Source organism: Lathamus discolor, chromosome 19 (assembly GCF_037157495.1).
Source record: "Lathamus discolor isolate bLatDis1 chromosome 19, bLatDis1.hap1, whole genome shotgun sequence".
Lineage (NCBI taxonomy): Eukaryota > Metazoa > Chordata > Aves > Psittaciformes > Psittacidae > Lathamus > Lathamus discolor.
Window position 1 is genome coordinate 4169518 of NC_088902.1, and position 25618 is coordinate 4195135.

Consider the following 25618-nt stretch of genomic DNA (forward strand, 5'->3'; position numbering starts at 1 on the left):
GAGGAGGAAGGTGGACTTCAGCTCGCTTCAGGGAGAGACAATCCTGCTTTGAGGTACAGGTGGACAAAGCAACCTCTGCAGGTTCTTCCAGCTCAGGATTCTGCTCATAAAGAGATGCATTGAACCTCAGCAACCCCTTAGATGCTCCAGTCAAGGCCTCTGCCCTGCTCCTTTCATGCTTTTGGTGGGACAGGTCACATCGCAGGTCTGTGGATGGTGGCACCCACAGCACCACAAGGTGCTGATGCTACAGAGCAGCTCCCCAGGGGATGAGCCTCAAGCAACCGTTTGGGATGCTCCCTTGGAAGATGGATCTTCCCAGAGCATCCGTCACAACCTGCAGGCAAGGTCCACCTCTGCTGGGGGGATTTTGCCACTAAATTGTTCACCACCAGCTGAACAGGGCTATTTGGGCTGCACAAGGGTGCTTGGACACCGTTTGCAGCCCTGTCCCTCCCCATGCTCTGCCTGGAAGGGGAACCGGCTCATCCCATGATCCCTACGAAGTGCCTGCACCCCGGCGTGCTTCGGAGAGCGCAGCGCCGGGCGCCCATTGCTGCTCTCGCACAGTGCCACCTTGTGGGTCCTGCCACTGCGCTGGAGCCAAGGCGAAGGAAAACCACAGCAGACGAGGGCGTCTCGGTCCGGCGGCGAATCTGGCTCCATCCACAGCATCACTGATGTAATTGTGCTCCATAAACACGGCCTGGGGGCAGGAGGAGGAGGCTGCGCTGGAGCGGGGATGGGGGTGGTGAGCGTCTGCCTTTGGAATGACTGGGAACGGGTCATGAGCCTGCTGAGCCTCGGTTTCCCCATCTTTAAGCGCCGGGATAACTGGCTCGGTTTTCCTTTCCGGGGTGCTCAGGGAACCGCTTCACGGTGCTGTCAGTGGCTCCACCGTGTGTCCGTACCCTGGTCAAGAGCTGTTTTGAGATGGGACACCCCAAACCCACCTCCTGATCCAACAGCAGCAGCTTTCACTTCTCACGAGGCTCTGAAGGTTCCCTGCCCCACTGTCATGAGACATCATTTAAAGAATAAACCCCCAAACACATGGTTTCAGCTTAAATTTCACACCTGGGTCTCTTTTCTCACCCCACAAGGGCTGGAATCACCCTTTGCAGGTTGTCTCATAGAGCTGTTTTGTGGCACCAGGTCCCTCCAGACCCACTCCAAGCCCCTGGCACTCTATGGGGTGGATGAAGCCAGATCCTGCCCCACTTACCTCCTGCCCCAGGGCTTTTCCATGGCAGCAGCTCATTGAGATCCCTGTGGTAGCTGCAACCCCAAGGATGCAGCAGAGGCGCTGCTTGGGGTTTGCTTTTGCAGGCAGAAAGAGGGATCAAACAAATCGAGGTCCCTCCAAGCTGTGGGGTGGCCTGGGGACAATGAGCCTTGTTCAGGGTCTCTGGGTCCGGGATCTGAGTCTCCTCCCAAGCCCAAAGCCACCCAGCACACACAGCAGTGGGAGCACAAGGGTGGGCTGAGGCCGGACAGCTCAGCACAGCAGTGAGCACCACGTGTAGGTACCACAGAGCCTGAGGTATCCCCCTGAGCCTGAGCCAGGCTCAATTGGTGCAGCACCTGTAATCCTGCATCTGTGCCACCACATTGAGGATGAGGAGGAGCTGGGAGCATCTCCATCCCTGCTCCACAGACCAGGGCCACACTGGGGCTCAGAGCTGCTCTACGTGTCCTGGTCATCACGCCTGGGGGATGTTCTCCCTCAAAGCCAGGTCCTGGACCTGGGCAGAGATAACCCATAAGCCACCTCCTGCCTCCACCATGGCCAGTGCTGCTGCTCCAACCCCTTGTCACACACTCAACCTCAGTCCTACACCAACACCTCCAGATGGTGCAGAGGTGCTTAGGGAACCTGCTCTGCTCCTTCATGGCTGCCACCGCAGCACGGATGAGTTCAGGTCACAGCCACAGTGATACCCTGATGGCATCTCCAGTGCTGGTGCATCTCATCTGCTCCCATCCATCCTGTTTCTTCCCCCCTTTCTCATGCTCCCCAGGACTGATTCAACCCTGGAGTTACCAAATGAGCTACAGAAGATGGGAGGGAAGAGGCAGCCGCACTCTCAGCCAAGCCTGTTCCTAAGCAGATACCCAGGAGCTGAACTCACCTGGGGCTGCTGGAAATCCCTGGTCCTTCTCCAGAGGGGATCTCCGGACTCCCAGTATCTCCCAGTACTCCAGATAGGCCACCGGCAATAGAACCAGGTGTTGTGCAGAGGAGTAGATGCTGCATCTTAGCAGTTTGCGTGCCAGTGTGCACTGGTTGAACTGGTCCAGGGTGGAAGATCACCTCCACGATGCTCCTGAGGCATCCTGAGCGAGCCCCTTGCAGGGGCTGGTGCTGGATGGAGAAAGTAAATCAGAGGATGAGGGGAGACGGGAAACCAGTGGCGATGGACAGGCCAGGGAAGGACAGAGACATCGATCCCATGGGTGCCAAGAGCCCATTGCTTTAGCTCTCTCCAACCCCAAATCTCAGAGAGCCCCCACAGGAAACAGAGACAGAGAAGAGTCGTGGTGAAGAGGGGTTTGGTAAGAAGAGACTTTAATCAGACTCCATTACATCTGTTACAGGGTTCTCTCCACTGCTGAGGAGTCGGGCCGGCACGGCACGCGTGGTAAATACACCGGCTACGAGGATACACGGGACAAGTTACTACGAGATCTGTGCTTTTACCTGTACAGGAGGGGTTCACCAGCGTTGTGCTTGCCCACAGGGGAGGTGGCCACATCCTGCATGATGCCATGTGTGGTCCCCCCCACCCCGGCCACCAAGGCCACCCGGCTCTTCTGGGTGAGACCCAGGCTCGGGGCAGGATGGGGGATGAGAGGAAGGCAGTGGGGGTTGCTCCATGGAGGAACTGGGGGTTGCTCCATGGAGGGGTTTAACGTGATCTACCAGGGTCTGGGAGAAGGCCGGGGGGGAAGCAGGGGCTGGTTTGAGGGGGAAAGAGCCAAGGGACACCCAGGGATGGTGCCAATGAGCAGAGTACACCCATCTCCAGCCATCCCCATCCGGGTGAAGGGCAGCTCCAGCCACACCAGAGCACCGACAGCAGATCCGATGCTCTGGATGGAGCATCCCAGACCCAGCCCTGTGGGGACTGCATGAACCCCCAGACCCACAGCACCACCAGCACCAGCCATCCCCTCTCCAGACCCACTGAACCCCTCCCCAGCTCTGTCCCCAGGGAGGGGACAGTGGTTTGACCCCTCCTGATCCACCCAGCACATCCTTGTCGTCCCCCCCCCCCCCCCCATCCTGCTCTGAGCAACGGGATCCAGGCTGGGAGCTGAGCAGGACAGGAATATCAGCAGTGGTTCCCCTTCCTTCTCCCACTGCCTGGAGGAGAACTGAAAAGTGCCTGTGCTCACAAGTAGCAGCTATTCCCTGTGCCTTTGTGGGGAAAAAGAGGGGAACAAGCGATTTCGAGGGCTAAAAGCTACTGAGGATCAGCCCGACCCGCAGCTCAGGACCCCGAGGAGGTGCGTGGAGGGAGAACCTGCCCTGGTGAGCAGGAGAAACTCCCCCCCTCCAGGCTCCAAAAGTGACCGAGGACAGCAAGAAAGTGAATCCCAAACAAACCCATCCACACGGACACACACACGGCATCTACGGACCAACACGCGCACGCTCACACGGCAACGACACGGATCACTTCCACTTGTAACACACACCCCCCCCAACCCCACACCCCGCGTCCAACACCGAGCAAATGCCATGAAGGAATACAGTATTGCCACAGATAAAAAGGAAGGTGTCATCCTTCCTCCTCCTCCTCTCTGCTGGATGCCCCAGGGCTGATGGATGCCCTGGGCTAAGGGGGGGGAAGGAAGAGCCACACATGAGAAATCAAAAGGTAGAAATAGGTCCCAATATACAATGAGAATGGATCTGTACAGCACTGGGACTGGAAATAGGTCACGGGCCACTTTGGGATATGTTTTGTCATTTAACAGCATTTACAGTAACATTTACAGAATAAATATACAATAGAAATAGAGACTCTCTAGGTTATGATTCCATCTCCTCTCTCTGTATATGCTTTATGTATCTATATAATAGAGCTTCTGTTGTTACCTTCTTATTGACTTTCCCTCTTATTGATGCTGCAAGAAGAGGGGAGGAAAGCGAACGCCTCCCTGGCTGGCTTGGGAATGATGATGGGAGAGATGGAGGGCTGGATCCTTCATCCCGGGGTCTGAGGAGCATCATGCCATGGGAGCAGATGGGACTAAGCCCTTTGGTGTCCTGCTCTGTGAACTCCATGGGAGCTGTGGTAGGAATCCAGCCCCGTGCTTAGGGGTATTGGGAAGGTGACTTTGGGCAACGATTTGGCTCATCCTCTGTCTTGCTGGTTGGGTGAAGGAAAATGGGGACAGAGGGAGAAGTAAGAGATGGGAGGGAACATCCTGCCTAATGATGGGGAAATGCCACAGGGTTTGTGCTTCTCCCATTCAGATACAATGTTTGATGGGCAGGGGAAGGAGAAAGGCAGCAGCGGGGATGGTGAAGGGGGGACCACTGCAGGAGAGCCCACACAGGGCTGGCACTTCTCAGAGCCATCCAAGACTGAGCTGCTTTGGTTCAGGCCACGTCTCCATTTCCCCCTGGGCAAACAGTTAATGAAGGGCCTGAGCTAATTGTCCAGGAAGAGTCTCAGGGTCACCAGCCAAGACAATGGACAAGGGTTATAAAGGATCACAACTCACAAGAGAAACGTCATTGTGGGGACCTCCTGGCCTCAGGGATGGCAAGAGAAGGTACCGTCTGACTTCACCTCCCAGCCAAAAGGAGAAACATGGTGGAGTAAAAGCCATTGACATGAGAGCAGAGGAGGAAAGGGCTCATGGGCAAGCACCCACAGACTTGGCCTTCAGACTGGCTTGAAGCACCATCATGCATGATCTAAGCCCAGCAGAACCAAGGATGAGGAGTTCCCTCAGCTTTTGGAGGCCATAGTAACATGCTGAGAGGAGAGAGGGGGGCAAACAAGCTGCTGCTCTCCTGTCCCGTTTGGGAAAGAAGGAAGATGCCACCTAATACTTGACAGCAATGCTTGGCTACATGTAGGATTCAAGGAAATGACCCTCAGGCGCAGTGGGAGAGACTCGGAGCTGGGAGATCCCAACCTTTCCTAGAGAGCCTGGGGAAAACCAACATGAGGTCCCATCAGTCTGGTCCCCAGACGATGTGGATGGGGGATGATAGAAGCCCCTGGGCTCTAACAAGGGCTCACCAGCCTGGATCGAGAGCTAGCGGGGACACCAGGACCTGCCATTGATTCCCAATAACTGCTGCTCAGCAGATGCCTGCTGCCCCCAAGAGCTGGTTACCCCCATCCAAAGGCTGGTGGGCTCCTGTGGAGGTGCGACAGGAGGTGTTAGAGACCTCCTGGTTTGAAGCTATGAGAAATGAGGACGTGCCCAGAGCAAATCACTGCCCAGGTCACTGCACTGGTGGGTGCAAGGGAGGTAAGTCAGGAGGTGGTTTCCTGAGAGCTAAACCAGGCCTGTGGTAGCGCTGGATGCCCCTGGAGAAGCTGGATGCTTCTCTGCTTGTCCCTCTGGGACATCTAAAGAGTGTGGCAGGAGGAGACACTCACCATGCCAGGGGTTTGGTTCAGCAGAGCACCCCACATGTCAGGAGTAACTCCAAGAGAGCACTCCTGACCCCCATCATGGGAGCCCCATTCAGACCCTACATGCTTGCCCATCTCAATCACCTTCACTCCGAGGTCCTTCTGCCGCTCAGCACAGTAACTGCCCAACCATGGAGCACCCCATGGATGTGACACCTCCATGGCCCACAACAACCCGCAGACACTGTCCCCATGCTGGTGGCAACACAACAGATACCAAGGGTCCACCATCCACTGTCTCACACCCTGCAATGTCTCAGCCAGCCCCGTGCTGCTCCCTGGCAACCCTGGTCAAAATGTGGGGGTTATTTAGGTGTGTCCACAGCTATAAAAACCTACAGGAGATACAACAACAACAACGATGGTGACAGCAACAGCACCTTTTGTGCTCCGAACATCGATGGGTAATTGTGCTCGTTGGAATAAGGCCATGACTCCTCCCGGCTAAAGGACAACAGAGTGGGAGGGAAGAGCGCTGGGACAGGAGGAAGTGTGCTGGCTTTCCACCTGCCTCCAGGTCCTTTTTCCAACCATCAGCTGCTTAGAAGAGCTTCTTTGCTTCAGGTTTGAGCTGCATTGAGAACAACTCTTGGAAAGGTATCGCAGCATCTCTTGTTCCTCCTCCCATCCCCGAAGGCTCGGGGGGATCCTGCCTTTCCACCCAGGGTTGTCGGAGGAGTCCTGCCCCTCCTGCAATCCCTTCTTCCTGATGTCGTCCTAGAAATGGCTGCTTTTGGTTACGGTTTTAAGAGGGGTTTCTTCTTCATCTTCCTTAGTAAGTAATTTTCCTGTTGCCTGGACAGCCAGGATCCACTCCCCAGTGACCTCCTCTCCCGGTGGGGGTGGTCCACAGGCAACCATCACAGTTCGGATTCTGGGGTGCTGGCCAGCATGTACCCGCTCCCATATCGTCCATTGGGGGCACTGCTCATTTCCATGGGGGAATTGCTCCCAGGACCCAGGTAGGAGCGGTGTGTGGGCATGGGGGACGGGGTCTCGCTGGGCACTTTGCTCAGGATGAAGCGGGTCTCATCATTGTCTTCCAAATTGGAGATGTCCTTCATCATCCGGCCCTTCTTGTAGGTGACAGAGAGGGCATTGGAGCCGTCCGACACGAGGTGGAACTGCCGGAGGATGAAGACCAGGGGCAGAGGGAGGGATGCCAGGATGATCAGAGAGATGAGGATGGCCATGGCCCAGGTTGGGTAGAAAAGGAACTTCTCTGCAGCCTGGAAGAAACAAACACCAGTGTCAAGGGGCTGTTACAGCAAAGGGGATGCACACCAGGTAGAACATCTCTAGACAATTCCTGCTGCCACACCTCATCCTCAGGGGCACCACATGAAGCTGTCAGAAGGTGGGTTCAAATCAAGGAAAAGGCCATGGTCCTACACACAACGTGTAGCTGTGGAAGCCAACCAAAGCCAAGCTCTCACATCAGAGCTGGCTGGAGGCTTCTGGGCAATGTGGACAAACCTGATGGCTTGCAGAGGATGAGTGGCCACAGGCAGGATTTCTCCCAGCAGGAGTGGAGAGGAGAAATGAGAAGAGCAGTGAAGTTCCTTACTGTGAGGGTGCTGAGGCGCTGGCACAGGGTGCCCAGAGAAGCTGTGGCTGCCCCATCCCTGGCAGTGTTCAAGGCCAGGTTGGACACAGGGGCTTGGAGCAAGCTGCTCCAGTGGAAGGTGTCCCTGCCCGTGGCAGGGGTTGGAACTGGATGAGATCAAGGTCCTTCCCAACCCAACCCATTCTATGATTCTATGAGCAGGGTGCTCTGCAGCTCTCAGCTGCCCCCTGCTCAGCCTGGACCACAGTGGGAGGTGACAGTGGGGAAGGGATCTGTGCTCACCTCCTCTTTGATCCACGCACTGTAGCCCGGGGGACTGACTCCCAGCTGAATGATGCTGGCAGTCATGAGCACGGCCATGCAGATGGGAGAGACGTACTTCCAGGTGTAGTAGTAGAACTGGTAGGGCCGGAAACCCAGCATTTCCGTCAGCTCCTGCATGAACCTGCCAAGAAGAGATGAAACCATGGCATTCCCCACCTACAAGTGAGAGATTCCCCTCCAGAAGCCCCCATTGTAAATTATGCTCAAGGTAGAGCCTGAAGAAAAACTCAGCTGATCCAGACAAGCATCCCAGTGTCCATCAGGATTAGTTGGAAACCTCCTAGGGAAAAGGCCATTTGAACATTAGCCAGAGCCCCCTTTGCTCTCCCCAGCTCATGGTCAGGAAGAACAGGCACTAAAGGGAACAAGGTCTCTTTCCAGAGGGACCTGGAAACCTCACATAAAAGGGTAATTGCAACTGATAGAGCACTACAACCAACAGCAGATACCCAGCAGAAGGACTTGCTCCTGGGGCTGGGCTACACTTAGGGCAGGACAAGAGAATCAAGGTGAACCAAATGGCTGCCTATAAGGTAGCTTCTCCTGGAGTATTTGCTCCATCAGAGCTGGCCTCTTGGGGAAGAAATCATATGGAAAAGAGCTGGAAGGAGGGTTTTGAAAGCCAGATGTTAACAGCAACTGTATTAAAGCCAAGAGTTACAGCAAGAGTATTCTTGTTGTACAAATGTCTTACTTCTTGGTGCCGTAAATCCAGGCCACGGCGATGTTCTCCAGGATGACCACGACCGTGAGCGGCAGCGTGGCTGAGTAATCGTCGAACATGGTGACAAAGTAATTCCCAGAGCGCTGCACGAAGATCAGTCCCACCACGAAGGCAAAGATGCAGGAGCCAACTGTGGGAAGCAACCAGGCACGGTCAGAGCACCCCAAGGGGAGCCAAGGCCTCCACCACGAGGTCCATCCCCTGCATTAGCAGGGTCCAGTTACATGGCCACGATGTCCACACTCCCCTGGAGTAACTCCCCAGGACAACAGGGACCCTCCGCCCCTTCCCGAGGAGGTTGCAGGAGAAAAGACCTCACCTGTGAACACTTCCTTCCGCACCTTGAAGGTGTCGATGATGGGTGTCGTGATGCCTGACATGGTCCCGATCATGCTGCCCAACCCCAGGTTTATCAGCATCAGGAAGAACATCACGGACCAAAACGGTGAGGCTGGGAAGTGGGTCATGGCTTCTGTGAAGGCAATGAAGGCCAGGCCAGTTCCTTGCACCGACTGTTCAGGGGGAGAGAGGACCAAAGGATGAGAAGGAACATGTCCAGGTCAGCCTGCAAGCCCCTGCATGCCTCACTGAACTACGGCTGCACAGAGTGCTGGGTCATGCTTTGCCTAGAAAGGTTGGACCAGATGACCCTTGAGGTCCTTCCAACCTGGGATTCTAGGATTCTTTAAGGAAAGAAAACTCCAGTCTGGATCCAAGCCTGGAAGTGGTGATGACCCTACTGGACTTGCCACGGACCATGCTTTTCCCCACCCCAGGAAGGACCACTGTGTGCTGGGCAAGACCACAGGGAATCCCCATCCCTGGAGGGTCTCTAAAAATAGTTTTTCCCAATCCACGTGCCAGGAGTGACACAAGGGGAGCAGCTCCCACCAGGGAGAGCCAATGGGGAAGGTGACCTCTGGGTCCTCCCAAGAGTGCCACCAGGTACCTTGTTGAGTTCATCCTCCAACAGGCAGGGGTCCAAGCCCAGCTCTTTGAACTGCGCCTCTTTCACGGTCATGATCACCCTGTACATCTCGTTGTAGTCTTTGGCTGTGAGGTGGGAGAAGTTCACGTGGGGTGGGATGAGGTCGTGGCTCAGCACGTTGGTGTTCAGGTAGCCCAAGATCTTCTCAGCGTTCCTAATGGGGAGAGGAGCCTGGTCACCAGAGATATCCCATTTCTGCCAGGGCAGAGGATGGGGCCTGACCATTGCAAGCCCTTTACTCCAGGCAGGATGAACCTCCCTGGGTCATGTAACACACGTGTCGGTCAGAGGACCTCTATTGTAGGTAAGCAGTGCTTTAGGCCACATGACAGAGGATGCAGATGGGAGCCCACCAGAGAATGGGTTCCCTGTGCTTCCTTCTCAGGTTTATCTCCTGCTCTGGGACTCCACACTGCATGGCCCAGATGTTTTATGGATGCAGCTCAGTGTCTAGAGATAACACGAAGTGCAGAAATTCACCTTCCTCCAGCTGCTTCTAGGTACAGCTCACCAGGTCCCTTTAGACAAGCAGACCCTATGATGTGCAGGAATGGGAGGAAAGCCTGGTGATGTGACCAGATGTGTTGGATTTACCCTCAATGTGCAGACTAAGAGCCCATTTTAGGGCTGGATTTTAGGCTGGAGGAGCTGAATGCCCAGCTCCCTCAGCTATATCCCTGGAGATCCAAGCCTTGACCATCAGGACTTTGTGTCCCACAAAACACAGCATCACCCAGCCCCAGAGCACTTACTCTATTGCCTCCAGACCCACCACCACCACCAATAGCAAAGACCTGCCCACCCCAAACAGAAAAGCATCAAATCTTACTCCACCACGCATTTCTCATTCATGATGTTGGCCTTGAAGCCCAGCACAGCAAACACAACCAGGGTGGCCAGGACGGACGTGAAGAAGTTGATGAAGGAGACAAGGGTGGCGTCAAAGTGGCAGTTGTTGTCCTGCTTGTTGTAGCTGGAGAAGGCGATGACTCCCCCAAAGCCCAGCCCCAAGGCAAAGAAAACCTGTGTAGCTGCCTCCCGCCACACCTGGGGGTCCAGCATCTTGTCCAGCTTGGAAGGAAGGCATAGGAAGAAGTTGTTAAGTGGCTTGGTGGCCCCACAGCTCATCGCAGTGGAGCCAGAGCTGAATTAAAAGGTGGGTTTGGGAGCAGCCATGGGCTTGCTTTGATTTACCACGTTCAGGTCTTGCATTACCCATCTCTCACAGGTCCTTTTTCTCTTTCCCACAGAGGGGGAAACTGAGGCATGGAGATGGGCAGGGAAAGGTTTGATCGGACCATGTCTTTGGGTGCTCCATCTTCCCCAGAGCCCAAGCTGGATGTCCAGCCTTCCAGTGCAAAGCTCTACAGCTTCCCAATGGACTACCCAGCAGCCATGGGGAGCTGGTGTCGCCGTCCCTCCACCTAAGGGCTCCACGTGTCACCCAGTGATGGTTCTCCATCCTCCCCTGGACATCTCCTGCCTCCGGAGCAGGGAGCACTTGAAATCAAACATCTTGGCTGCTGGGTTTGTTTAGCCTCCCAAACCACATCCCCCCTCTCCTGCGAGCCAGAGCTGGAGGCCTCTGAGCATCATTCACCACGAGATCATTATTAATATCTTCTAAGAGGCTCTAACACCAGCTGAGGTGATTCATCAACATCTCTGCTTAATTCATTAATTAGCTCGTTAATGATGCCACCAACAGAGGGTTTGCTGCCAGCCAGCATCTTCCCATGAAGTCTTTAATAGGCCACCTTGGGCCACCCCCGTGTCCCCATCCTGGCATCTGGGTACCTAAAAGTGACAGGAGTGATGCTGAGGCTCAAAGCAGCCCCAGGGTGGTGAGTTCACAAGGTTCTGGGCTGTCCTGGCCATACCCTGTGCTTAGCGTGCTGCTGGTACATCCTGATGCCATATCAGGACCTATGATGTAGTTTGGGGTTGGTACCCTGGGGTTTGGGGTGGGAAATAGGGGAACAAGCTGTGACCAGCCAGGAGAACCTGCTTAGAGTCTGCTGGGCTTGGGGGCTCTCACCTTGGGTGTGAACATGTGCATGATCCCATCCACCGCCCCACGCAGCAGAAGTCCCCGCACCAAGAAGCAAACCAGCACCACGTAGGGGAAGAGTGAGCTGAAGTACATCACCTACGGCAAGAGGGGTGCAACGTGGGCATGACCTCATCGGCTGAGCTCAGCCACCTCCCATCCAACCCAAGGACAGCACAACGGGGGTTTCCCCTCCCCAAAAGGAGGTCTGCTCCTCAGCAGTGCAGGGTTAAGCCGTGGAACTCCCCAGTGCAGGATGTTACCAGGGCAGGGCTGCAGGCACCGTCCCTGCAAGTGTTCACACACCATGGAGCCGAGGCCTCAGTGCCATGGGTTAGGGGTGGCCTTGGCAGTGCTGGGAACGGTTGGACTGGATGGGATTAATGGTCTTTTCCAAACTGGTTGATTCTATGATTCTGTAAGTGCTGAAGCTCAAGTGGATTTGCACTGTGCTTGGAGACACTTCATCTCTTGGGGCTGCTGAATGTGCAGATGCTGGTGTTGGCTCAGGAAAGCCCTGAAACACAAACTGCTGGTGCCCAGAATGCTCAAGGGAAGGAGAGCTCTGCACCCCCATACCCTTCCCGCAGGGCTGCAGGTTCCAGGCATGTTCTCGCTTCCTGGCATGATGGGCAGATGCAGATGGGACTTTATCGTGGCCAAGGAACGCCTGCTGCTGTGGTCCTGCTTCTGCAGCTCACTACCATCCCCCTGCTCTCAGGGCCACAGGGCAGAGGTCTCCTTGCCCTCTGCTGCCTGCTAACACACCAGATGTTTTGTAGAGCACATCTGGAGACAGGGATGTTCAAGTGTCCCAGGAGACCATACCCTTCTGCATCCCACCCCGCTGCTTACGCAGCCTTGCTTGAAACATCAGTGGCCTCTGCAGGCCAACAGCATCCTCTGCTCCTCCCTGCCCTGCTCCTCCTGCACAGAGACTTGGTGCTCCCGATGCAAAGGAGGGCTCAGCTCTCCCCCCTGCATCCTAGGAGCATCCTTCGAGATGGTGTGCATCAAGGGATCAGACAGCGGATGCCCCCCCCCCCCGTGCAGGGGCTGGGCGGGTGACTTGGCTACCCTGATGCGGCTGGAAGTGTCAGCTGGACTGAGCCTCTTCCCTACACCCTCTTCTGATCTTGTTCTGGATCCCCCCAGAGAAAGCCCCAACTCTGGAGAGGGTGGGAGTATCCCAGGGGACACAGCATTGCCCAGCCACCAAGCTCAGGGCAGGAGACTGTGGTCCAGGCAGGAGGTTTCTGCCCAGCCCAGGAAGACAGAGCCCAGCCAGGCTCAGGTGGCCACCGATACCCACCTTTCCTGAGGACTGGATGCCCTTGATCATGGCCAAGCCAACAAGGCTCCAGGCCACCAGCAGGCACAGGGTCATCTTCCAGTTGAGCCCCCCGCTCTCCGAGATGGAGTTGGAGATGTCCAGGGTCTCCCGATACCAGAAGTAGGTGGTGGCCGAGCTCCTCTCGCATTCAGTCTCCACAACTGCAACCAAGCATAGGCATGGGGGAGAGTCACCACCACCTCTTAGGGGATGAACTTCAGCTAATGTCAAAGACCTGCTGGAGCTGGCCAGAGAGGGACAGGAATTCATGGGCTCATTGTTAGCAGGAAAAAGAGGAGACGGGCCATAAAGCCCAAATGAGACGTTAAATACAGGGAGAGACATTTGCATGTGCTATAAAACATCCCAAAGTGTCCCAAGGAGATGCTCAGATGCTGTTAAACACCATTAGCTCCATCAGCATCTTGGTCAGGCTCTGATGGAGCAGCCAGGTGAGCCCTGCTTAGCTCTTGCTGCCTCCCTCCAGGATCCTGCGTCAGATCCCATCTCTGAGCACTGAGGCAGCCTGGAGACCCAAGCTCTGAATCCCCAAACTCCATCAGCAGGGACAGACTCCAAGGGTGGGGGGGGGGGGAAAGGCTGACCCAGACCAAGGAAAACATCTCCAAATGATCAAGGCAGCTGGACCGGAGAGCACCCAATGTCCTGGGAGACCTCTCAACCTCCAGTGTGCCCAACCTGTGGCTTACATTAGGTGTCCCCAGTGTCCCACAGCCCCCTGCCCTGGGGACTGCTCCCCCCTTGCCAGCAGCCATCCCTTACCAGCCACGGAGCCGTTCTTCACAATGGGACACTCGCTCCAGGGAAGAGGGTACTGGAAGGACTTAAAGAAGTAGAAGATGCTCCAGCCGATGATGACATTGTAATAGAGACCGACAAAGAAACACACCTTGGAGGAGGAACAAGGACATGGTATCAAATCACAGAGCAGTGACACCTCTGGCTGGATGGGGACCCAGAACCATTCCCAAACCAGCCCTAAACCCATGAATGGAACTGGAAAAACTCCCTTTGCCCTCTCAAACCTCCACATGGGGCCCCTCAAGGTTTGCTTCCAGGCTCCCCCACCCCAAGATTTGCAGCAGATCCCCCCTGAGGTAGGGGTCCAAGGGCACCCATGGGTGCACTCACCAGGCAGCTGGCATAGCCAATGCCTCCCAGGCGCGGGCAGATGTAATTCCAGACGCCGATGCTGCCCCGGCGGATCCGCTGCCCCACCGCCAGCTCCAGGAAGAAGAGGGGGAGCCCGATAATGATGAGCAGGACCAGGTATGGGACCAGGTAGGCACCTGGCAGGGGAGAGAAAGCTCAGCATGGACCCACCTCTGCCTGCTCTCATGCAGCCAGGGATGGAGGGAGAGGCTCTGCCTGGTCCATCAGTTCATTTGCAATGGGTCTGGGAAGGCAAATCAGTGCTTGGGCAGGAGAATTCAGCCATGGAGAGGAGCAAACACTTGTGCATGGAAGGAAAGTGTGTGCAACATCCCCTGCCATACAACATGAACCCGTGTGGAATAGACCCCAACACACCCAAAGACACTGGATCCATGCATACACATCACCCCCTACACAAGGAGACACCTCCAGGAGCCAGCCCATGGAGACGTGCACGTGGTCCTGACTGTCTTGGGTACACGAGCAGGGAGCAGCTCCCTGTTCACCCGGGTCCTGCTGGCACACACGTGTCAGAGCACAGCCGAGCCCTCTGCATCAACACCCCCCCCCCCCATAGACACCCCACATTCCCAGCAGCAGCACCCCGGTGCCACCAGCATGGAGCTAGGTGCCTTGCTAGGAGCAGAATTAATCTCTGCCTAATTCGGGAGGCTGAAGGGGAATTAGCAGCTCCCAAAGCAGAACCCAATGACCGTAAAGGCTGCAATGACTCACGCTGCAGCGCCCGGCTGATGGATTGCTCCGGCTCCTGCCAGGAGCTGAGGAACGGGCTCAGGAGCTCACCACCAGCAGGTGATCCACAGGCACATGAAGGACCCTGGCTGAGCTGGGCAAATTCCCAGCTGGATTTATGCCCCAGTGGCAGCCACCACCCCCAGCTCCAGGCAGGACCTGTGGCAGATGCTGCTGCTCCAAGCAGTGGCACTGCAATAGTGTCATGAGCCAGCAGGTTGGGATTGAGAGAATCATGGAATGGTTTGGGTTGGAAGAACTTCTGCCTATTGTCTCACCTCAGTATCCTCCCTGGCAGGTTAAAGCCATTCCCCTTGTCCTCCCCAGGTTTCTTGCTTGCCCTTTCAGGTATAGGTAGACTGATAAATGGGGAAACTGAGGCACAGAGAACTGGCTTGAGCAGCAGATTGCTGAGCTTTCCCTTTTAGCCGAGTGTTACCCCCTCCCCTACCCCATGGGGCCGGCACTGCCTTTCTGCCTTCTCTTCCCACAATATTTACCCCTCTTGGCTCCTGTCCTGTGAGGCTGGTGCCAGGCAGAGGGATGAGGGAGCTGGGCAGTGCTGGGCAGACACTTGTGGGTGTGCCGAGCAGCCCTGGGATGTGGTGGTGGCCGTGGCTGATGTGCCAGGGGTTGGACTCGATGAGCTTTAAGGTCGTTTCCCACCCAACCCACTCTGTGATTCTCTATCTATAGACCCGGGCAATGGTCAGTGCTGTTTGTAAAGCCTTTTTGAAGACCTGATCCCAGCTCCAACTCCATGTCCCAGCCTCTGCCCATTTCCTCCACTGCAGCAGACCTCAGGCCTCTTGTAGGGTCAATTCCCTGTCCCCGCTTCTCATCACATCTGCCCTCCTGCCTAAAAACACTTGCTTAACGCTCCCCCAGTGCAGACAGCAGATCCACCGGGATGAATCCAACCTGGGAACATAAGCCGAGCCAGAACCCGCAGACACACAGAGCAGCGGAGACCTCGGTGTAAGCACTAATTCCACTGCTGTGCCAGTGGGGAAACTGAGGCATGGCTGGGCTAAGTGCTTACAGAGCAGCAGGACTCTGGAGCTCCAGCTCTGGGTCTGAGCTGCCTCCTAAGCCCATTGAATCAGGAAAACCTGCTTGGAAGATGCAGAGAGCTGTGTAATGAATCCATCAGGGCGCATCCAGGCCTGGATTTACCCCAGGCCCTGCCTCCAACCTCCTCCAGGCCACCCAGCAACCCTAACTGAGGGCACTGGGAGCCTTGTGCCAGTGGCTGGGGTGATGCTGGGATGCAGGAGCTGACCGCAGCTCCATGCCAGCCGGGAAGGGAGGGAATGGGGGTGGGAGCAGCCCTGGGGGGGGAAGTGCTGACTGGACAGGTTTTCCTTTGGGAGAATGACTCATCCTGAAGATGACACCAGAGATGTTTTAATTATTGAGAGCACTGCAGGCTCCCAGGCTGGGGCACATCAAATGATGCAGCACCGGGAATGAGGGAAGTGCAAGGGGAAAAGGGGGAAGCCGGGCTGGTCCTGGTCCTATTCAATGCTATCTAACTGAGGCTGCTTCTCATCATCGTAAAGGCCGAGGACTGGGTTTGAAGTAAGGATGAGCAACCCATCAGTGTCATGAAGGGTGTCAGGTCTCAGCATGGCTGGGAGAGACCTGACCCTCTGGGCTGCTCCTGCTCAAGGAGGGGTCATGGGGTGGGATGGGAGGATGGGGTGGCTGGCAGAAGGGCTTGGGAAGGTGCTGGAGCCTCCACAACGTGGCTTCAGGAAGTGGTGGGACTCCTCCTTCCTGCTTTATTTTAACCCCAGTGTCCAAATTGCCCCAGCAGGAAATGGGGGCCGCAGTAAGAAATCCTGGCTCCAGGCTGAGATTCCCCTTGACTTTGGAGTGGGTGGGTGGAAATCCTTCAGGAAGAGTCTGCATCTCTGAAGGGACGAATGCTCAGCACTGAGCAGCCCCTGGCTGCCCCCTTCCTCCTTCAGAGCCCCCAAAACCCCACAACAGAGCCCAGATAAGCCCCAGGATGCCCACCCCGATGCGCAGCAAGGCAGGACTGAGCCATATCCCCTTCCCAAGGGCTGAGCCCATCTCCCACCTCCTCCATTCTTCTGGCAGAGGTAGGGGAAGCGCCAGACGTTGCCCAGCCCCACGGAGTAGCCGATCTGCGCCAGGATATACTGCAGCTTGCTGTTCCACGCCGGCCGGTTCTCCGCATCCAGCTCCTCGTCCCCATCCTTCTGCTTGTCCCAGGTCTCCCCCGTCACGTTGAGGACGCTGCGTTTGTAGTCCACGGGCTCCTCATGGGCCAGCAGGTCGGCCACTGACTCAGTGACATGCTCGCTGCTGTGCTCCCGCTGCGTCACTTTGCTGTTCTTCGGCATCGGAATGGCTCCACACGGCCCCAAGGGGCGGGATGGGGCGAGGGGAGAAGAGGAACTTCCCACAGGGAATGGCACCCAGGTGAGCTACAGCTCGGGCCTCACCTCCTCTTCATCAGCAGGACCTGGGTGGGGAAGGGGTTGACAGAGGGAGAGATGGTTTTGCCTTGCTGGTGGGACCAGGGTCTCCATCACCCCCATGCCTTGGGGACCTCCCTTTGGACTGAGGGATGCTAAGGACCCCTTTCTTCATGCCTGATGGACCAGGAGCACCCCCGTGGTTCAACATTCATGGGCAAGAACCTCCTGCAACCCACAGGAGGGCATTTCCCTTGGCTGCAGGGGCTGGTGGTGAGTGATGGAACCGGTCACATCACTATGATGTCTCTTTTCCTCTCTAACAACCCTGGACTGGCAGCTGATCCCCCACAAGGGCTGATACCACATCCAACACTGGTCCCTCCCTCCTGGCCCATAGGCAGAGCCCAAGTTCAGCCCCACAGCAGCTTGGAAGCACTCACGGGATGGTGACAAACACCCAGGCTGTATCTCTGTCCCTGGACCTTATCAGGAGTGACTTAAAAACCTGGGAATCTGCAGCTAAATCTTCCCAGGCAGCTTTACAGCAGATAACGGCTGCAAAACAGCAGCCGCCAAGGCAAAGCCATCACTCATCCCGGCTCCTCCACCTTCCCAGCCTTGGTCACAGGCCAGGGAGAGCTGTACCAGCCCCAAGCCCGCAGCATCCGTGTGGTTACACCAGTTCGTGCCAGTTTGCCCACCCCACCTCATTCCCAAAACCGATGGCACCAGTTCCCATGGGCGCAGAGCTGCGATGAGCCCAGGCAGGGTAAGTTTCGGACCCAGGGAGGGATAGTGGGTGATGAGCGGATGTGCGTGGTGGGTCACACATTTCCACTGGGGCTTCCTCTCCATACTGGGAGGACTGGGGGTGAGTGACTGCTCCCATCCCTAGCAGGGACCATGGTGCTTCACCAGCTGGGGGGGAGGAAACACAAGAAACCCCACCAGAAACCCCACGTCTTGGAGAAATGATTCTCCCAAAGGGCCATGCTTGCTTCTTCCCTCTCTCCTCCCCTTCCAGAGGACCCCAGGCTCATCACTGGCCCTTGAAAGAGTGACGGTGATGTGCTGAGGGCCCTGTCCCAACCCAAAGGGGCTGTAGCATCACCTCACCTTGAGGGCTTTACCATTCAGTTAAGAGCTCATACAAGACCCAGGTGGTATCTCGGAGGTCACATAACACACCAACACAGTCCTTGGAGCAGCCAAGCCTCAGCAGGTAGCCGATGGCTACCAGGATGGATGCTACAGGACGGGTGATGCAGGATGGACCTCCTGCTGTCCCCTCTGCTGAACCAAGGTACAACTCTCCCATGATTTCCCACAGCCATCCCAGCTCTTCTTCCCTTTGGCCCAACATCCATCTTTTAGACCCAATTCAGCCCATTTCAGAGCAGCAGGTTCAGCCTGGGCAGCAAAGCTCATTCCCAACCAGCACGCAGCGGTCCCATCCCGCAGCGGGAGGGAAGCAAAGCGTTGGCAGTGGGAATCCTCACCCTCCCTCGCCTTCACCTTGGTGTTTTTTCACCCCTGAAGAAAGTTCCCCCTTTGCCAGGCCCTGTTCCTATTAAAAAAGCTATTTTTGGCCGTCGGCTGCATCCGTTGCCAGGCAACGGTGTCGGCTCCGCATCTTCCCTGGATCCGGATCCTCCGGAGAAGCCGTTTGAATTATTCCTTCAAGCCTGGGCCAGCAATGTTTAATTTCCTAACAAGGGCTCATTCACATAAAGCACTCACAGCTCAATCGTGGCAATTACCGGCACGTGGCTGGAGCATCCTCAGCCAGGATGGACACAGACACAGAGGGGAGGGAAGGGCCTCATCCAGCTGCCAGGAAATCACTGGGATTTCCATCGATTTTGAACCAGGCTCTCTATGGATTGGTGCAGACCCGGTTCAGTCACCCACGAGCTGGTTGCTGCTCCCTGGCTGCTCAGCAGCCACTTCACCTCCTTCTGAACAAAGGCAACTCAGACCTTCAGGAGGACTCAGCCTCTGCAGCAAAAATCTCTCCCTATACTAAGGATAGAACCTAGAAGACCTGGGATGTTCTGGCTGAGCCCCTGAGCCCCCAGAGCTCAGAGCCCCATGGAAGGAGAACCCAAACTGCTCCCCTGGACCAGCTCAACCTCTTGGAGTAAAGCCTGGAGATGCCCAGCTCCACGGATGCTGAGCCAGGCCAGCGCACTGGGGTCAGGATGGACCCCAAAGCACCTCTCCCTGGACCTCCACCTATCCCCATCCTCAGTTTAGGTCCCCCCCAGCATCCTTAGGAGCTAAGAGGCAGCAGGTCCTCGAGGAGAAGGTTTCTGCAAACACCTCTAAAGCCCCAGGGGCTTTCAGCACCTTGGAGGACACCCATGACAGCAACATTCCCAAAGGATTTGGGATGCTTGGCTGCTCTCCTGGGGTGGAGCAAGGGCTCTCTAGGCATTGGGATGGCACTGGAGGATGAGAGTGAAGGAGCAGAGGTACAAGCCTTCCTCCCCATGGAAGATGCACCCGAACTCAACTAGAGCAGGCAATAACCATGGCAGGAGCCCAGCCAACACCAGCACAAAGCCACTGGCACACACAGCACAGAGACCCGATCCTGGGAGCAGTGAGGTCAGCATTCCCCAGCATCCTGCATCACCCACAAGCTCGGCACCCCTCAGATGGGAAAGCAGGGTCTGAATCCACCCGGGAGAGGTATTTCCACTCCTTCCTTCCATTGGAAAGGGAACTGGATCAGGAATTCATCCGCCAAAAATAACACCCACCCTGCGAGGAAGCAGCGGCTCAGCTGACGAGCAGGAGCTCGCTGCGCTGGGCAGAGATAGCAAACCCCTGGCACTGCCAGATGGAGATTCAGCTCCGTTCCTTCGCCTTCGTGACCTGAATTCTCTTCTATGTGTGTTCTTCCTTCCTCTTTAGAAGACAGATTCGAGTCTTTCAGAGCCAACCCTCAATCACTGTGCCCCTTAGCGCGTAAACCATTGCAGCGGGTTCAAGGAACATGGTACAGGCTGGATTCAGCCCACCAGTGAAGGGGCAGAGAAGGAGAAGCTCTGCTACACCCAGGAGGTTTAATCCCTACCCTGTGGCTCCTGTCGATCCCAACTGGAGATGGAAACAGCCACTGGGGACAGACTGCTATCTGGGATGAGTGGAGAGCTCTGGGAGCTGAGGGTATTGCATCTCCCAGCCCTGCCTGCAGCATCACAGAGGATTCAGCAGAGCAAGGATGCTCCAAGCCATGTGCCCTGCCTCAGCTTGTCCTTGCTTTCTTGGGAAGGTGGCTGGGGAGCAACAAAGGAGGCTGGAAACGTGTCAGCAAAGCTTTCAGCCAGGCCTGGGAGTGCAGAAGCAGGCAGGGGGGGCATGGGGATGGAGAGCAGCCACCAACATGCTCTGGGTCTGAAGGATGGGCACAGGGGCAGATTTCTCCTCTCCTATATCCAGCTTCTACACTTACACACTGAGTCCATAAAGGGGAAACTGAGGCAGGAAGAAACAGGCTGAGACTGGGTGACTTCACAGTTCACATTGAAACCAAAGGGACTCTCTTCTGGTGCCTCCCTACCCCAACACCTCTCCTTGAGCTGTGACTCTGCTGCACTCAGCTTCCAGGCAAACCCCCGCAGCTCCTAAAGGAGAGGGGGAAGATGCTCCTTGAAAAGCATCCTCGCTCCATCAAGGTTACAGAGCAGGGAAGGGAGGGAAGTGCAAAGGGCCTCCAGGAGCTGGAAGGCCACTGTCAGGTTTGGACTGGGAGACCTGAGCATCCATTCACAGCTCCACATCCTCCTAACACCCACAGGGACAGGGAAAGCTTGCACACAGGAACAGGCTGCTTGCTGCAGATGGGAAGGGATGGGTACAAGGTCACCCAGGAAGCCAGAGAGCCTGGGAAGGGGAGATAGAGGGAAGGAACACGCATCCCTCCTGCATCCCTCCATACTCTGCAAAGCCAAGCAGCAAAGAGGACTCTGGGTGCACAACCTGCCTTTGTGACCAAATCAGGAGAAAACCAGCTCCAGGCCCATACCTGCTGCTCCCTGCAGTCCGGAATGCCTCTGGGATGGGACAAGGATCACCCTGGCAGAGCAGGTCCCTTGGGATGTATCCCACTCCTACAAGCTGCAAGAAACCAAGGGCAGGACCCTCTCAGCAGCATCCAAACTCCACTTCTGAGCCATGAGCAGAGATTTTTGCCCCAAGCATTGCAGCTCCAATCCCCCCAGCCCTGCTCCAAGGACCTTACTGCAACCACTACCATGAAACCCCTCTTCCAGAAGCCAAGGCCGGTCCAAGATGCCTCCATCTTAAATCTATTCCATGCTGGGGCTTGCTCCTCCCTGCTCATCCTCTCCGGCTCCACAGGGAAGGGTTTTGCCATCTGCGCTCAGTGGGGCTTCTCCCTTTCTCCAAGTGATCCCTGTTAATCAGCACCAGCTCTCATCACCCCCCAGGGTGACACGCGGTGACTCAATCCCACCAACCGAGCTGCACCCTGGGGTGCTCCCTCCCCTACACCCACCCATGGAGAGGCACAACCCTTGACAAGGGTCAGCGTGACCTGATGGGAGAGCCCAGGGTGAGTGGGGAAAGGGGCACCCACAAGAAGCTTTGCTGGAACCAAGCTCGCAATGGTGTGGGACCAGGAGCAGCTCAGTGCCACGCACCCGGTGGTGCTGGAGATGCTCTTGGCTGTGTCCTTCTCATGCAAACACCCAGGTCTGTTTTAGCATCGTGACACAGGAGTGGTTCACATTGGCTGATGAATCAGAGCTGCCTCCACTTCTGTCTTACACCTACTCAAGCGGCTCTCACCGGTGAAAGCACCCAGATGTTATAAATAACCCCCCAGCTCCCATAAAGACAAGCAGAGGTGGCACCACACGCTCCCAGCTCCAGGGGGTTTATGCCCCAGGGGATGCTGTGACATTACAACAACTCTTCCCTTCAATACATGCCAAAAAGACCTTTGGGAAGAGCAGTTTTGCTGCTGGGTCATGAGACAGACACAACAGCACTGGAGGAGGGGGAGCTAGCTCTTGGGCTTGTCACGAAGTGCATGAGCACATTGATTCGGTGAATCTGCTCTCCTCCCGTGACTCATTTAGTAGCATGAAAACCTCCATCAGCTGCAATAGCATGACAGCCGTCATATGAGCGCTCCAGGGCTCCCTTTCATTCCCTAGATGATCTTTTCCCAGTTAGATCCCTCTTAGCTCACCCCCTCCAGCTGAAGGTTAGCGACTGAACCCAATCCCAGGCCAGGTTTACCCTAAAAGGCAGCAAACCGGGTGGTACCCAGAGCCCTCTGCAAGCTCTTGCTTCTCCCTCTGGCAATTCATGAAGCTGCTGCTACGGTTGTAAACAAACAAGTCCAAATAGACCCAAGGAAGGGGTAAAACCAGAGCGGCTCCTCCCAAGGCAATGGTTTGCTCTGGGTGTGCATCGAGCAGCACCTGATCAAGGGTGAGTTTCATCCTCGTGACTCCAGCTCGGGGAGAACTCCAGCAGAGTCACTCCAGATTTAAGCCAAACCCTTTTATTCCTATTGACTTCAACAGCCGCCTCCGATCCATCCCAGAGGACAGCGCAGACCCACATTTTCCTGCCCTTCCAAGCAGCTGAGCTGTCATCAAAGCAGCATCCAGGTTCCTTGACCTAGTCCTGACACCTCCAGAGGAATATTCACAAGAAGCTCTATGCCCTGCCAAGAATAACTCCGCTGCTGTGGCATTCTGGGGGTATTTTTCCTACCACGATCAGAAATAGTTGCATCAGCTCCTGCTGGATTCAAAGCCCAGGTGCCTCAGACACAAGGTATGATCCAAGAAGCAAGATTTCACCTTCCAAGTCCTTTCCAAAGAGCTGGGAGCAGATTTCTCAGCTGGTTTAAGCCCCCCATCCCCGGAATGATGTAAATCTGCCTCTGGCCAAGATGCCAGCCCAAAACACGCACCTCCAGCAATGCAATACAGGAGAATAAGAACTCCCCACACCCAGTAATAAGAATTGTACCAGTAACCAGGACCCCAAACCCCATTTTTCTGCCTTGGAACCAGACACCTGCATTCAGGGAGCAGCATAGAAATAAAAGAAGGGGAAAATAAACCCTCCACACACACACACTTGAGGGGCCAGGGATGAAATATTCATCGCAACCAAATGCTTTCTCCTCTCCCAATGTTATTGTCAAGGTCAACCTGAAAGCTGCATTTCCACCCATCCTCAGGCTCAAAGGGGGTGAGCCCCCATCAACCCCAGCCAAGCAGCCAGTGTCATCCCCTGTGGTTCCCCCCACCACCACCACCTCTCCAGGGTGGCTCAAGCCATTTGCTGTCTCTTAATATCCCCCCCACAGCCCTCGATGCCTCCACACTTGGGTGTCCCCCCTACTGCCACCCCCTCCCCAGCCCGTCCCTGGGCATCTCCCCCCCATCAAGGGGCAGCGGTGGGGTGGGGGACGGACAGAGCCGGCAGCGCTCGGCGAGACCGGAGACCCTCGGAAGGAGCATCCTTACCTCGGGGTGCGGCGGGTGCCCGGTGGCTCCCGGGGAGGCTGAAACTGACCCGTTCCCGGGAGAAACCGAGCAGATCCTGGAGGAAACGGAGCAGATTCCCGGGAGAAATCGATCCGGTTCCTGCCCTCGATGAGGAAAGGAGGCGACGGCGGGGCCGGTACCTGGGTCCCGGTGCTGCGCGGAACCGCGGCCGCCGAGAAGGAAACGCTGCCCGAGGGGACCGGAGGCTGCGGGGAGACCGGAGGCTGCTGCTGGGGGAGCCGGCGGCCGCTTTCCCTTTCCCCCCCTCTCCCAACCCGCCCTCCGCTGCCACCGCTCGGCGGATGCGCGCTGGGCTCGGCCCGGCCCCGCTGCCGTTCACCGGAGGGGAGGTAACTCCGAAGGGCTCCCCAATAGACAAAAAGGACTGGAAGGAAAAGCAATTTAAAATAGAAAGCAATAACTGATGAGGGACACGCAGCCCCTGACGCAGGCTTGAGTCACCAGGGCTGCACGTCAAAGCTGGGGTGCCGGCAACCCCCTCCCCCCCACCCCAACATCTCACTCTGATGAGGGTTAGGGCATTAAAAAGGCAAAAATAAACAGAAACTAGTCCAGGCAGAAGGAGGGGTTTGGATTTGTCCATCCCGGAGCTGTGGGGAAAAGCAAAACTCCCTTTATAACGTCCCCTGCCCCAAAAGAGTGGCTCCGGGGGCGGCTATGGGGAAGGGTTGGAGATTTGGGAACCCCTATCATAGAACCCCAGCCTGGTTTGTGTGGGAAGGGACCTTAAAGCTCCTCCAGCTCCAAGCCCTGCCATGGGCAGGGACCCCTTCCACTGGAGCAGCTTGCTCCAAGCCCCTGTGTCCAACCTGGCCTTGAGCACTGCCAGGGATGGGGCAGCCACAGCTTCTCCGGGCACCCTGTGCCAGCGCCTCAGCACCCTCACAGGGAACAGCTTCTGCCTAAGAGCTCAGCTCAGTCTCCCCTCGGGCAGGTTCAAGCCATTCCCCTTGGCCTGTCCCTACAGGCCCTTGTCCCAAGCCCCTCTCCAGGTTCCCTGCAGCCCCTTCAGGCACTGGAGCTGCTCTCAGGTCTCCCCTTCAGGAGCCTTCTCTTGTCCAGGCTGCCCCAGCCCAGCTCTCTCAGCCTGGCTCCAGAGCAGAGCTGCTCCAGCCCTCGCAGCCCTTCAAGGATACAGAGGGGTCACTTTGTCTCAGACCACACAGGGACAACAGGAAGCAGCCAGGACCCAGATTCTGCTCCCCATAACTCAAGTGTGGAACCTGCCCAGTGATGTTCAGGGCTGGCCCAAAGCCTGGTGACACTCAGGGATTCCAGACCCAACACTGAGCTCAGAGGGCACCACATCTCCAGCCACACCACTTCTCTCTCACACCAAAGCTGAGCCCAGGAGCAGCACAGACCAGAGCAAGGCTGAGCTGGGTGTGTAAGCCAGCTTTAGAGGATGAGATGTTTGTATTTATGAACCCACCTTTAATGCTGATGGTGAAGGTAAAAGGGTCTCATTCCCCAACACAATAGGATATGGTAACGCCAAGCCAAAAACGCACCTTCTTTCAGCACAAACAGGTCTTCAGAGCAAGCAGAACCCAAATCCACCTTCTGAGCCTTAATTTATCACTGCCACTCACTCAGGGTGCTGGGATGCAGCAGGTGTGCTGCAGCTAACAGAGAACCAGGCACACCTGATGTGCTCGGGATACTGGTACCAGTATCCAGCTCCTGAGCCTGTGAGAAACCTTGACAGGAGGAAAAACACATTGGGAAGAGCCAAACCATGGAGGATTCAGCGTCCAGCCCAAACCAGGCTCCTGGGTCTCAACATTTATGCACATTACTGGCCTTTGGAGCTGTTTCCTTTTCCAGCCTATTAAACACAGAATGATCAATCCTCCCGGCTACCTGGGAGCTCAGCCAGTGCCTGCTCCAAGATCCAGCACCCGGGTGATGCTTGGAGCTCTCCCTCCTGCCCGCCCAGGAGAAATGAGGCCACGCTTCATTAAACCTGCACCTTTGCCCATCCCGGGCAGGAACAAGGCAGCTCAATGTGGCAATTGAAGGGG

At 56.2% G+C, this 25618-nt stretch overlaps 1 protein-coding gene across 5 annotated transcripts; it reads right to left on the bottom strand.

The window, feature by feature from the left end:
- Nucleotides 1-5702: 5702 nt before the first annotated feature.
- Nucleotides 5703-25127, bottom strand: SLC6A17 (solute carrier family 6 member 17). 5 transcript variants are annotated; one of them, XM_065698533.1, is made up of 13 exons: nucleotides 23553-23782; nucleotides 21065-21156; nucleotides 16668-17075; nucleotides 13805-13962; nucleotides 13436-13562; nucleotides 12632-12813; nucleotides 11308-11418; nucleotides 10099-10340; nucleotides 9231-9423; nucleotides 8601-8793; nucleotides 8252-8411; nucleotides 7516-7678; nucleotides 5703-6895 (listed from the first exon to the last, which is right to left on the bottom strand). In XM_065698533.1, the coding sequence occupies exons 3-13, from the start codon at nucleotides 16951-16953 to the stop codon at nucleotides 6527-6529; spliced, it is 2184 nt and encodes a 727-aa protein (XP_065554605.1). In that variant the 5' UTR covers nucleotides 16954-17075; nucleotides 21065-21156; nucleotides 23553-23782; the 3' UTR covers nucleotides 5703-6526. The 5 variants fall into 5 exon arrangements, with proteins under 5 accessions (XP_065554605.1, XP_065554606.1, XP_065554607.1 ...); XM_065698534.1 differs by lacking the exons at nucleotides 21065-21156; nucleotides 23553-23782 and adding an exon at nucleotides 25027-25127; XM_065698535.1 differs by lacking the exon at nucleotides 21065-21156 and having other exon boundaries at nucleotides 23714-23788.
- Nucleotides 25128-25618: the final 491 nt, after the last annotated feature.